Raw genomic sequence first — 14248 nt, 5'->3', positions numbered from 1 at the left:
ATTTTGATGGCACAAATAAATGTTCCTTTAAATTTTCTTGCCCGGGCTCTTTAGCCATTTTTGAGCCCATGGTTTAAGCCTTGGACATCCTCTTCCTTTCTGAAAGTGCTACATAAAGCAACTTACAGATTTATGAACTGATCATGCATTCAGTATTTTAATATGTTTTTCAAGTGAAACACTGTGCACTTATCATTGACATTTTAAGTTTTAGTGCTCTTGCTTTGGAGTGGAAGATGGTTCTCTGGGTTCTGCCCTTATTCACACACCATCTTCTAAATAAAAAGGCTTTCTTTCATGCCATTAGTTCAACACATAAGAGGAAGCAGCTTCTTCCGGAGTTCAACAGTGTTATTCCTGTTGTAACTATAATGGTAACTTTAGAACAGGGGTCCCCAAACCGCACGCTACTAAAAGCTGTGCTGGCTATGGCCATGGACTCAAGAACCACACCTATTTTGTGTAAAATGGAGGATATTAACGTTGATTCATTTTAAAAAGTCAAGAGATCTACACCTCCATATGGCAGGAACTTGAAGTATCATAAGGGACATCATTAGAGACATTTCTCGTGCAAGGTTGACTTCCCACCCTTCAATCAGAAAGACTATCTAGACCAGGGGTGGCCAACCTGTGGCTCCGGAGCCGCATGCGGCTCTTCGGAAGTCAATATGCGGCTCCTTGCATAGGTGCCGACTCTGGGGCTGGAGCTACAGGCGCAAACTTTTCAATGTGTCAGGGGTGCTCACTGATCAACCCCTGGCTCTGCCCCAGATCCTGACCCCACTCCACCCCTTCCCCCGAGCCTGCCGTGCCCTCTCTCCTCACCACTTCCCCCCCAGAGCCTCCTGCACACCGTGAAACAGCTGATTGTGGTGGGCAGGAGGCACGGGGAGGGAGGGGGAGGCGCTGATCGGTGGAGCTGCCGGCAGGCGGGGGAGCTGATGGCGGGGCTGCTGACATATTACTGTGACTCTTTGGCAATGTACATTGGTAAATTCTGGCTCCTTTTCAGGCTCAGGTTGGCCACCCCTGATCTAGACTGTATCAAGAGCACTGCAGGAAAATCAGAACATCATTTCCTCGGAGGCAAAATAGGCTCACTACCATTTAACAGACTTTTTATAGCTTATTTAGTCATCTATGAGCCACCAATGTTAAACACTCTTTCCAATTAAGTCATTATACTCCAAATGTATTTGCTGATTTACTTTTTTCCCCCCACCCCAACTCTTTTCCTCCTACGAAAAGCTGCACTGAGATAAATTGGTCTTTTTCCCTCCTTTAACTTTTATTTCTTTATTTTATTCAAGTGTGTCCAGAATTTTCACCACTGGCATTGGGTGAGTGGAGGGAAAGAAGGGTCAAGTTATTCAGCTTAATTTGAACGTTTTTCCTGCCAGGAATAAAAATCCTGGCTACATGGAGGTACATAAAGAAATACAAGTTAAAAGGAAAATACATATTAAAAAAAATTCAATGTATTTAAACTTTCAATACTGATTTCCAGGTAAGTTCAACTGACAGTATAGAACAGTGCATGGAATATAAACCACAGCCAGTACAGGTGAGATTTCAACTCATGGTCTCCTCTTGATCAACTCAGAATTTTCCCTTAGGCAACAAGGGATTGGTGGGATAGTGTCTCACACACACAGGGCTTGTCTCCAAGTATATTTTATGTGCATCTATATCTATATATAAATAAAACCTTGAATTGACTGATTGTCAAATTTTGGTCAAGGCACCAGATTTAAACACCCTTAACACGTATGTAAAGTGCCCAGGGATATTTAATGACCCAAAGTGGTCACAACCTTCATTTTATCTCCTATTTGTAGAGGAGATCTACTGCTGCACAGCATTTCCCAGTGCTACGTGGGACATCAATTTACTAGAGGGAAAAATGCATCCTACGAAATAAACACCATGATTTCCTGTAACTCCTTGGTGTTCCTTAGGTTTCCTATTCAAATACCAAGCCTATGTAGCCCAACCCTGCTTACTTGTGAAGGAATATCTACAGGATAAAAGTTTATCTGATGGCTAGTATGAGTATTCAAATTTGAAATCAAATCCTCATTTCACCACATAACCATTATTCCTCCATTTCTTACCACTTATTTCCAGCTCCGCCCAATTTGATTTCTTTCCATTGGCTGCTTCCTCTGAGGACATAATTGTGTACATCCTCCGTGGATCAGGTGGATCGTACTTTTCTTTGGGCATTCCTGTTGAAATGAACAGAAAAATACCACTTTGCTATATTATTCTATTTAACAAACATATTACCTTTACTCTAGATAGAGAGTCCTCTTTTAAAAAACTACTTCTATATAGACAGTCTGGCCTAAAAGAACACATGCTACTGCAACTTCTAACAATAGCAGAAGGTGGCCCAGTCTACATATAAAAATTGCACCAATTGTATGCAAGTCAATTTAATAAAATTGGTGCAAACCCCTTGTGTGGATGCTCTGAAATCAGTTTAAGAATTTCCAATACTGATTTAACTTAGTATTTTTTTTTGTTTATATAAACAAAACTGATTATATTTAGTTAAATTGGTGAAAATTGTGTGTTTAGATCAGGCCTAAGATGACCTGCAGGCACAAGGTAAAAGAATTAGGAAGACATCATCCTGAGGATGGGTGGGTTCACAAAGATGAACCAATGTTCATGAATCCTTGCACCACATGCAAACCCTCTCATCAAACCTACAAAGCCTGCTAGAGCGCAGTGAAACTCTCTTGTTACAGAATGCAGGATTAGAGAGTTCCTCAGTATTTTGGCTCGTATCAATAGGAATATGTTTAAACAAGACAACTCAAAAGTTGTCATCTTGTTCTCTCAGGTTTAACAACTACTCAGCACATACAGCTGTGCTGACATCAACATCCCTGCCTTTTACCTGCTTCCATTTTTTTATGTTATTTTTTATTATGTTAAAAATCCTGAATCCACTGATAAGCAGTCTACTTTACTAAGTGTTAAAGTATTAAGTGGTTCAAAGAAAAGGGCAGGCCTACATTTCAAACAGCGTTATGTTATGCAGTTTTCTGAACTCGCTGATACTGTTTGCAAACATCTTCATTATTCTACTTATTCATAATGTATTTTCAAGAATTTTTAGCAACAACAGTTTCTCATAGTAACTATTAAGTGAAATGGAAAGAAAAACATTAAATACACAAGTTACCAGAACCCTGTTTTTTCTACAATTCATGAATGACCACAGTATCCACCATGCCAGAGAAGGGTTAAGCTTTTTTCTGTTTAATTCATTTATGTTTGCAAAAGTATCTTTTCAAATCTGAACCACTACATATTGCCTGCCTGAATATGAAAAGATAATTAAAAGTGATGCAGGGGTTCTTCCATCCATCTCAACAGGTGTTAGCACTGAAATCTTTCAATGGAAATTAAAAAATAAAATAAACAAAAACTTTACTATTTCACTGCTTATTAATTTTAACACAAACATGACTAAGGTGCTTATCCATTTTTATGACATCCATTGGTGTGTATTTAGGGATGGGAAACTGTAGATCAGCTGTTTGCTGGCAAGAACTGCTGTGTCAAGGAACACTCCTCAAAAAAATGTTCAACTGCTAATGCCCCCTTCACCGCCCCTTCCCCAAGGAGGAAGGAAAGAGAAGCACATCCTCTTTGGTTTCAAAATCCCACACTACATCCTAGTCCAGTGGTTCTCAACCTGCAGCCCAATCAGCACAGAGCTGTGGCCCATGTGACATCCTCAGAGCCATACAGGTAGTATTAGACGCGGCCCACAATGGTAAATAAATTGAGAACCACTGTCCAAGGCTTATTTAGCTTCACCCCAACCCCCATCCCCAGAAAGGTGCACATTACTATTTTTTGTTAGCATACACTCAAAACAATCCTAGCTTATTTTATTACCAAAACAAGCTACAAGAATACTGAACTGATTTCAATTAAAAAGACACTTTCTGAAGTTACTTGAAGATTATGCAGAAGTTCTAAGATGCTGCAAAATTTTCCATAGCACACTGCGTAAATCAGGTCAAGTAGTTTACCAGAAAATTTATGTACCACTTCTCACAATGTGCACAGAGCCATCCCATGCAATATCATTAACAACTATTTGTCAAGTGCCAATAGTACTCTCTGCTCTTTTACAATACAAAAATACAGCAGTTTCTGCATCAAGAAGCCCACCGTCTAAACCATAAGTACAGGAAGGCCCACAGAACAGGGACAACAGAGTGCTTTAAAAATAAGAGTTATGGGAAGATTTAGATTTAACCTAACCCCTAGTGCAGACACAGATATGTCAATGAAAGAATACTTCTGTTAATGCAGCTACCATTGTTCAGGCAAGTGGTGGTCCTACACCAACAGAAAAACCCTTTCCATCAGCGTAGGCTTCACCTAAACTACAGGTTTGCTATGGCAATGTAGCTGTGCCAGTAGAGTCTCCATAATGCAGAATACTTTTAATGCATTGCAGAGACTAGGCAGGGGAAACAGCTGTGAAACCTCCCCAGAGAGGGTTTGCAAGTAGTTTAGGACCCCGCTTAGAGGTCCCCCCCCCCTTTTAGTTTTAAAATAGTCACTGAAAAACAATGAAGGGTGGATGCATCCATTCCATTTCAAGGGAGCCACATACTAAGGGGATCTGATGGGGAGGGGGCTTCTTAGACCCCATCCTAACTATATTTGTTGCAGGGGTACCCCGCAGCTGCCCCGCTTCAGGCGGCTCCTAGCCCCTGCGCAGCTGCCCCGCTTCAGACAGTGGGGGACTCGCAGATCCCCATTTTGTCCCGGATATTTTTAGTAAAATCATGGACAGGTCACAGCTTCCGTGAATTTTTCTTTTTTGCCATGACCTGGCAAAAATATCTGAGACAAAATCTTAGCCTTACTTCTTAGCACTAAAAAGGATTTAATAGGGCTCACTGTAGTGAGATCTTGTTATTTACAGTATTTTTACAAAATATACATCACAGTACAGTTACTAGTACTTTAAGAATCTCAGTAAAACTAATTTACAATTATCAAAATACATTGACAAACTGTTCTATGCTGCATTCTTTGCCTTTTGTTTCACTTGGTAATTTGCAGTGGTTCTCCTATTTATACAGAGACACCCCCTTGGCAGAGGGTCCCCTCTTCTTTGTAAACAACTCTCTCCTCAAACCCAACAAACTCATTACACCGAACATGTACCTTGGAGGGTATTTATTCATAAGGGATATTATGTGAGTTATCTACAGAAAGCTCATAACTTGTCAAGACTCAATCCTGGTGATATGCATGTATGGGTAATATTTAAGGAATACGGTTTTTATATTCAAAGTACGCTTTATGGACTTGGATTAGAAATTAATCACCAAGAGGTGATGTGCCACAGTGATGGCCCACTTAAGCAGGAGGGAGTTGTCACTGGTCCCTAATCAGCAGGTCAGGTAATGCAAGGCTCAACTGACTAGCATTGCTCCCTCCCAAAACTATCCATGGAAAACCATCAGAGGCACAACCAAACAATTGAAACCTCTTGGAGGTGAAAAGGGAACATTACAGACTGAACTTAACCCTGGCTGTGAGTAGAAACAAAAAGCTATTTGCAGTATAACACAGAAGGAAGAGAAGCACTCTAGATCCTGTCACTAAGGAAACATTTAGGGGAACCTGGCTGCTTTTATGAACATTCGGGTCTTGGTTCTTGTGAAACCAGCTAGCTCTGCAAAAGACTAAACTTGTGGGGGGAAACCCACTTTAGTATATAGGAAAGGTAACTATTGATAAGTGTAGACCCAGGTTTGCATCCTATGATTTTGTACTGAAAGCTTTTCCATTCATTTTCTTTCACTTCTAGTTAAATCTTTATTCGCTCTTATACTAAAACAACAGGTTTATTTACGTGCTCACAATTGCTGTGTGGTTTAAGGTAAAACTGGGTACAGTACACTGCACCTTTGGACGCAGAGCCTCTGAAATTTCTGAGTAGCCACTGTCAGGGGCTGGATATCACAGGGATGCAATTCAAAGGGATTAGAGTGCAGTTATTGTTAACCTACAAGGTGAAGTTAGGACAGACATTATCCAGAGGAGAGAGCTGAGTGGCTGAAATGCTGGTGGTGTCAGGTAGCTGACATCCAGCAACCACACAGACTCCTTGCTGGAAGCAGGGGTGATTCACAGTGAATCCTCCTGAGTACCCCGAGAACCATCGCACCCTGCCTCAATCTGTGAAGGGGCAGTTCAATTTTTAATATTTTTTTTGTCATCCTTCAGTGCGTGGCCCCAGGTTTTACTAAACAGATCCCACCCAAACCTTCCGCTGAATACAACTTTACTAATCTCCTAATGTGTTGACTGTAGGATCTGGGCGCTTCACAGGTATTAAGCCATTTATCTTCACACCACCCTGGTGAAACTGGGTGATATTATTTATTCCCATTTTACAGCTGTGGACCTGAGTCATGGAGATTAAAGCCAAAATTGTCAGTGTCCAGTCATGTTGGGTGCTCAACTTGAGATGCCTAGGGCCTGATTTTTCAGAGTGCTCAGCATTTTTAAAGGTAAAATAATCTATTCAACACACAACTGTGAGCACTTGGCACATCTGCAAATTTGGTACCAGCTGTACCATACTGGGCATCCAGAAAATGAAGATCAGACATTTAGTGGCCATCTGTGAAAAGTCAGGTTTAAGTGACTTGCCCAACATCACATAGGAACTCCACGGCAGAGACAGGAATAGAATCCAGTTCTCCAGAAAGGCACTCATCTTCCTTAATCATGAGCCCATCCTTTCTCTATCTGTAATCCTGCCTCATTCACTATGTATCTTCCAATTTCTGTAAATAAATGAGGCAGGGGTACTACAGAAAACAGCATCATTCACTACAAAACCTTGATTCATCCCCAAAGCATGCTCCACCATGTGCACTGACTAATGGACTATCTGGTACCAGTAGCAGGCTGTTATGTTCTGAGGATCAGCCACTAGAAGAGAATGAGACACACTTTGCCAGCGGGTTTTACAAATATTTCCTGATGGAACAAGATCAGAGACAAGACTTCTGGGTTCAGGAGGAGACCCTGCTCTACTGGGGACAGGCTTGGAACACAAGGATACCATCTCCCACTGCACCTATCCAACCCCCAGCTCCTGTCTCCCCACCTTCTGCTCCTATCCAGTTCCCTACAACCCAGGTCCGATCCCTTCTGGATTGTGCAACTTTCCCTACCCACTCTCTCACTCCTTTCCATTCCAGAGAAGCTGATTTCTCTTTGCTGCCTGGGCACCAACAGGAGGAACATTGCAGGTACAGAAGAAAGTCTACTTTCAGCTATGGTGTCCAATGCCACAGCTGCTCCTGGCTGCCAGGAGGAGCAATTGCAGGGAAATACTTGCTCAACTCCTACAGCTCCAGGACGGTTCATACACAGTATGGTGGCAAACAGGATCATGCTTAGGGCTCAGTATTTGTCATGGAAGTCACGGATTCCATGAGACCTCCATGACTTCTGCCACCACCAGTGTGGCTGACTCCAGGGTGGCCCAAGCAGCTGGCCCCAGAGCCAGCTGCTCAGGCAGCCCTGGGGACAGCCACACCGGCAGGGCCGGCTCTGGCTTTTTTGCCGCCCCAAGCAAAAAACAAAAAACAAACAAACAAAAAAAACAACCTGCGGCGCGGCCGGAGCGGCAAAGCAGGAGGGGGAAAAAAAAACAAAAAACCTGCGGGGCGGCCGGAGCCAGGGGGACTCCCTGCGCTGCAGACGTGCCCCGGCTAGCGGGGGGGGGGGGGGGGAGGGGGAAGGAGTGGGGGGAGAGAGAGAAGGGGGGTGGCCAGGGCTTCAGCGGGGCACTCGCCACGCGGCCCCGACCACCGCGCCGCCTGCTGGGAGGGCTCCACGCCACTCCAGTCAGCAGGGAGGGAAGGACGCGGGCTGCCCTGCCGGGCTTGCTACAGACCTGGCACCGGCTGGGGCAGACAGAGTGCACAGCCCGCTCCTAGCAGGGCGCTCCCCTCCTGCGCGCCGCCGCCCCCTACAGGGGATCAGCAGGAAAAAAAAAAAAAGCGGCCATGCCGCCCTAGGATTGGGCAGAATGCCGCCCCGTAGAATCTGCCGCCCCAAGCACGAGCTTGCTCAGCTGGTGCCTGGAGCTGGCCCCGCACCAGCTGATACTTACGTTTTTTTGTTTTTTTTCAAATGCAGACACCCAGCATTAAACATTTCTGCCTGAATGGTTAACATTTAACAAAACTTTAAGCAACTGAAAAGAAGGTCTTATAAAGATAAGTGTCAGGCAACTTTAACTATAGGCATTACTACCTGCACCTCCTATAATATAATGTTTAATCTACTTGGACAGAATCTATGGCATGATTTTTCAAAAGTGCTCACTCTAGCAATTCTCACCGAAGTCAATTCAGAATCTCAGGTTCTTAGCACCTCTGAAAATTAGACCATTAATGTTTGTGGAAGGTGCTTGACTATATTGGAGATTGAAATTCTTAATGTACACCTCTACCCCGATATAACGCTGTCCTCGGGAGCCAAAAAATCTTACCGCATTATAGGTGAAACCGCGTTATACTGAACTTGCTTTGATCCACCGGAGTAAGCAGCCCCGCCCCCCCCGGAGCACTGCTTTACTGCGTTATATCCGAATTCGTGTTATAGCGGGTCGCGTTATATCGAGGTAGAGGTGTATTCCATTCACAGAACAGTTGCACTACAGACTCTGCTGCCCTGCAATGTCTCAAACCCTTCCCTATAGGGTTGACACTCTCCATATCCATTCAATTGTTTCCGTTGAGGTGGTCAAAAAGGGTGTAACAAATAATTATTGAGGGACTGTGTTTGTAGTGTAAATGGCTAGCCATGAAGTGCTAGAATAAGGGATCAGAAACTCATTTCATATGAGCTACAAAAAGCTCACGTGGCAGCTTTAGCTTACAACTAAACTATGCCAAATTGAAACCAGTGACTTAGGGAAGGAAAAACTGCAGGAAAGGGTCTGTCCCCAATTCCAGCCCTATGTCTAGCAGTGTACAAGGGCCATTAGTACACTGTAAGAAGCCAGGGAGAATTCTCCCTGTGCAATCAAAGCATACGGCTATCATAAGCAGCCCATCTCTCAAGCACCAGCACAGGAAGAATGTACTATTGGCCGAACCCAATCTGACATTGTATTATGGGAACTCTAGGCTGTACCACAGCCAGCTCAGCATGGGCTGCTGTGAATTAGAGCTGCTGGAAGTTGCTGTAACTTATGCCTGGGGGGCCATTTCAGCATCTGAAACAGTCCAGAATCTTGGACGATACAAAGATGGCAGAAATCCTTCTTTGCCCCCTTCTTTTTGAGCAGCTCCTTCGGCAGGTGCAGCATAGAAACAGAGCCTGTATATCTTGTTACCAATCCCATCTGTCACCTAGGGCTCTTTCATACTCTTAATTGCAATATTCTCTTAGAAGTTTGAAAACAACTTGTTTCCAAACCCAATTTTGTAATATTCCATTTGCCAAGAATTAATTTCCTCCTTTGTTCTGAGAATAAGTGTTAAAAACACAGTCATAAGTTAAACTTGCCTTTGTTTACCAGCATCTCTAATGTCAGCACAGCACCAGAAATAGAATTTTAATTACCAGCAGCAGATCTAGTAAGAGTTTATGGGTCTTAATAAAAATGGCTATTTTAAAATTTCTAATCAATAATGTGGTTTTATTTTATAGCTTTTTTAAAAAATTGGGCAATGTATCTGAATGACTTTCCATACCAGCTTAACCATTTTACAAGTCTGATTTGAGTAAAAAAAAAAGTGTGACAATATTCCCTTTTAGTTTTAATGCTAGCATCTCATGTTTTGCTGCCTATATTGGGATAAGGTTCTTTAAAGCAAATGAAAGACATTTCCATTGGGAAAAAAATATTCAATAGAGATTACACTGAGTTAGAATATTCTGCTGACATGTTACTATGTAGTCAGTGGAACATTTCAATTGTATTGTAATAGGTTGTAAAGTATGTCTGAGGTATAAAAATAGACGTATTTTTGAATAAAAAGGCTATCGACCTGCTTCGAAGGTGAAGATTTGCCAATATTCATTGCTTTTACTGAAAAGGTGTCTAACAGAAAGTAAGTAGAAAGAAGCTTGGCTTACTGAACTCACTTTTAGAAACTCCACATATGTAACAACAGAAGCTAAAGACAGCACACCCTTAAAGATGACTTGCAAAAAGGAAAATGTGCTTTGTTTTTTTCTGTTTGAGCTGCTTTATGATGGTATAAAGACCTGAAAGGTTTCTGTCAAGTTTCTGCTGGTTGTTTACATTTGTGACGAGTTGCAAGTGCAGCATCCCCTTGTGGCCTGTCAGGGCACAACTCACCCAGCTGTGGGTCTCTGCAGGTACCTGACTGTGTCCATGCAGTTCAAGATAGCAGTGCTTTGGCCCTCTGGACAACTCACACTTCAGTCCCATCGCTTCCAGGGTGTTAAGTTCCAAAGGAATTCAAGAACCACAACCCAAAACAGAGTCATCCAAGGGACCCCACCCTTCTACTCAGGGTTTATCTTCAAACAGTCTGAGCTTCTGCCAATCCCCCACGGTCTGGTCATCCGTTCTAACAGGGGCTTATCCGGCCAGCAAGCTAGCTCAGTCTCTGGTCTGCAACTGGGCTAGGTCTCCTACTTTTAACTCCCCGCTCCATGCCTGACATTTGATGCAGGTGTAGCAGGGTGAGGCCAACTGGGTTCATAAGCTCTCCTTAACCCTCTCCTTGCCAGTGTAGGGCCTATCTGTCCCATCACACATTATAAATCCTGGTCTTTTCTACTCTGGAAGATTCTGGTTACTTGAAAACTAGTGAAACACTACAAGAGGATGAAAGTTGAGCAGTTAAGAGATGGAGAAGTTTAGTCAGACAACTCAATTTTGTTTTTGTCAATAGCTGTAAGACTAATGGCTGATTAGCACTTAAAGATTCAATGTGACCATTCCTTCCACCAAGGTGTTATTTCAAAATACCCAAGACCTCTAGAAAAAAGTGCTCCAGCAAAACCAGGGAGGAACAGATCTGATTACTACTGGTATTTCCAAGATACAAAACAAACAAAAACACTTTTGAAAACCAAACAAATCTCCCAGGCCTCAACTATAAAGATTCAAAAAGGGACAAATATTTGTTATAAAAATCCTCTGCAAGTCTCTGTTGAGTATTATATTAGTAATCAAAATGTTGTTGTTTAGTATTAGCAGTTCAATATTTTTTATTTTTATTTGCAGTACTCTACAAGTAGCTGATTTTCTGTGGCGAACCACATACTGTATGGCAACAGCAAGTCCATAAAGACCCATTAACACTTATTACCGAAAATGTGTATATTTTATCCTTTTGTCTTATTCTTAGGGATAAAGAAAAAAAATGTAAAGCAGTTAAGTCAGAATTCTCTATTTGCAACAAAGCAATCTTTTCTACAATCAAATGTGATGTTAAAGGCTTGTAGCTTCAAATACAAGAACAAAAATTCCTATTAGAAACAGCTCAAGTATATATTGCTAGTAATATGTTTTTCAAAAGTTTCCCGAGGCAGCAGCAGTTCCTGTAAATTGCTCTTAATATACCAATATTTTTTGTGGTTACATATTGATAGTAAGCATTTGTAGATGAGTCTGCTACTGAAGAGCAATGGACAGTTATCAGAGAGAAATGGACAAATGACATGAAAAAGTAAAAATTTCTTGCCAGTTAATCTCCACTGTCTTGTTCTTTTCTTTTTTCATTCCCTGCAGAAGCTCTCTGCATCACTAGTGCATTTGTAGGGGCACAACCCTTTAGGGAATCCAACCCCACAGTATTAAATAGCTAAGAACTGGTAATTTTTCATCAGTAAATTAACTGTAGAAGGGTTGTCAATACTGGAACTCTAAGCAGCATAGTTTTAACCCAATGAATCAGTCAACAAAAGCATTATTTCCTATGATAAGTTTGTGTACGAAAGTCCAGTGAAATCAAATTTTCAGTTTATAATTCATCAATAAAATTCAATTTTAGATGCAGCTGAGTCTTCCCCATCCATATATTCTAAAGCAGCCAACTACTGTTTGCTTGTAATATCTGATCCCACCATGGAATCACTTCATGGGAATGTAATAGTTAAAATGATTCTGACAAGTTCTGTACTAAAAACTCATCTCATGAGGGATTCTGCTAGTAAGTATGCTCAGAGACAAATTGAGGATACGATATGATTGGGATGGTTTAAACAATATTAACAGAAATCACCCCAAATTTACAATACACTAATATATTAAAAGCAGAAAACAGATAATGCAATCCAGAAAATGTAAACATGAGAATTAAATGTTACAGATGCCTAAAATGTGCAGAATGTTATATTTATGGCTACTATGGTAGCATCCAAGACCCCTGGTCATGAACCAGGACCCCCATGATAGACACTGTATAAACAAAGAACAAAAAGACAGCCCTTCACCAGGGGGCTTGCAATCTAAGGGTACGTCTACACTTACCGGAGGGTCCGGCGGCAGGCAATCGATGTTCTGGGATCGATTTATCGCGTCTAAACCAGATCGATCCCGGAAGTGCTCGCCGTCGACGCCGGTACTCCAGCTCGGCGAGAGGAGTACGCGGCATCGACGGGGGAGCCTGCCTGCCGCGTCTGGACCCGCGGTAAGTTCGGACTAAGGTACTTCGAATTCAGCTACGTTATTAACGTAGCTGAATTTGCGTACCTTAGTCTGAAGTGGGGGCTTAGTGGGGACCAGGCCAAAGGAATGACAAGATGCAACAGTTCAATGCAGACCAGCACAAGGAAATAATGAAACAATACTGGCCAGCATGCTAGGCAGTGGTCACAGCAAATTAGCTAATCATTGTCAAGTATTTTGTAGGCATCACAGCAAAGGAGAGTTTTAAGGAGGGATTTAAAGGACAACAGGGTAGTTCTGTGGATGTTTAAAGGGAGCTCCTCCCAAGCATGGTGGACAGCATGGGAGAAAGCGTAATGGTCTCTTCTGAAAATTAAAGAAGTGGGTGATGACAGATGGCATCACTGGCTGATTGGAGGAGGAAGTTGACATTTAAGTAGCATGTGAGTTATGATAAGTAGCCTGGGGATTGGGTAATGGGCCTTAAAAGTGAAGACAAGTAACTTATATTTGATGCAAGGTAGAAAGGGAAGCCAGTGGGGGAATGCAAAGAGAGCGGTGACATGGTCAAAGCAACAAGCTAGGAAAGTTATCTGTGCAGCAGTATTTTGAATGGATTTGAGCAGAACAAAACTGCATTTGTCAAGGATCGAATAGAGGCTGTTACCATAATCGAGACAAGAGATTATGACAATCTGTACAAGAGTTTCAGCTGTGCAGATGGATAGGAAAGGCCATATTTTAGAGATGTTATGCAGAAAGAATTGGAAAGATTTAGACGAAGCTTGGATAAGGATCTGGAGAGGGCTGAGTTGAAGATGACACTTGGATTATGGACCTGAGTGACAGGGACCATGGTGGTATTATCCAGAGTGATTGAGAGACGAGGGAAAGAAGCAGAGGACTTTGGGGGAAAGAATAGGAGTTCCGTTTTGCCCACGTTGTGATTAAGATGATGGCTGGACAGCCACAAGGACATGCCAGGGAAACAGGCTGAGATTTTAGTTTAGACAGAAGGCGAAAGGTCTGGAGTAGAGAGGTAGATCTGTGAGTCATCAGCATAGAGATTATAGTTGATCTTGTGTTTGCAGATCATATTGCGCAGAGTCAAGGTGCAGGGGGAGAAGAACAGGTGACCAAAGATGATGCTCTTTGGACAAAATTCCCACTGAATTTTAGGGGGTTGGAAAGGATCCTCCAAAAGATACATTGAAGGAACCATTAGAGAGGTAACAGAACCAGGTGAGGACTAAGTCACAGTAGCCAAGCAAGAACAAGATATCATAAATAAGCGTGTGGTAGATTCTGTCAAAGGTGGCTGACAGGTCGAGAAGGATGATGATGGAAAGTACTGGTTCTGAGCTAAAGCCAGGAAGAGGCCATTAGATACTTTTTGGTGACTAGTTTCAGTGGAGTCATCACAGGGTGAGTTGTCTTGTTAAGAGCTCAGCTGCACCTATGCTAGTTTTGGCTTGCCTCCAAGTCAAGGCAATGAGTAAAGTCACCTGACAAGGAATCAAGTGATCAGAAGTGGGGCATGCTGGGGGATAAAAAGGAGTCATGGGAGAGGAAAGAGGC

At 42.5% G+C, this 14248-nt stretch overlaps 1 protein-coding gene across 1 annotated transcript in view; it reads right to left on the bottom strand.

Moving 5' to 3' along the window:
- CNOT6 (CCR4-NOT transcription complex subunit 6) overlaps nt 1-14248 on the bottom strand; it is a 50215-nt gene that overhangs the window by 21230 nt on the left and 14737 nt on the right. The window contains exon 2 of the mRNA XM_065408905.1: nt 2118-2231. Within this exon, the coding sequence (XP_065264977.1) occupies nt 2118-2229 (112 nt within the window). The 5' untranslated portion in view covers nt 2230-2231. The remainder of the gene's footprint in view (nt 1-2117; nt 2232-14248) is intronic.

This window comes from Emys orbicularis, chromosome 8, assembly GCF_028017835.1.
Source record: "Emys orbicularis isolate rEmyOrb1 chromosome 8, rEmyOrb1.hap1, whole genome shotgun sequence".
Classification (NCBI taxonomy): Eukaryota; Metazoa; Chordata; order Testudines; family Emydidae; genus Emys; species Emys orbicularis.
Note: the sequence above shows the minus strand (reverse complement) of the source record. Positions and strands in the feature narration are given on the sequence as shown.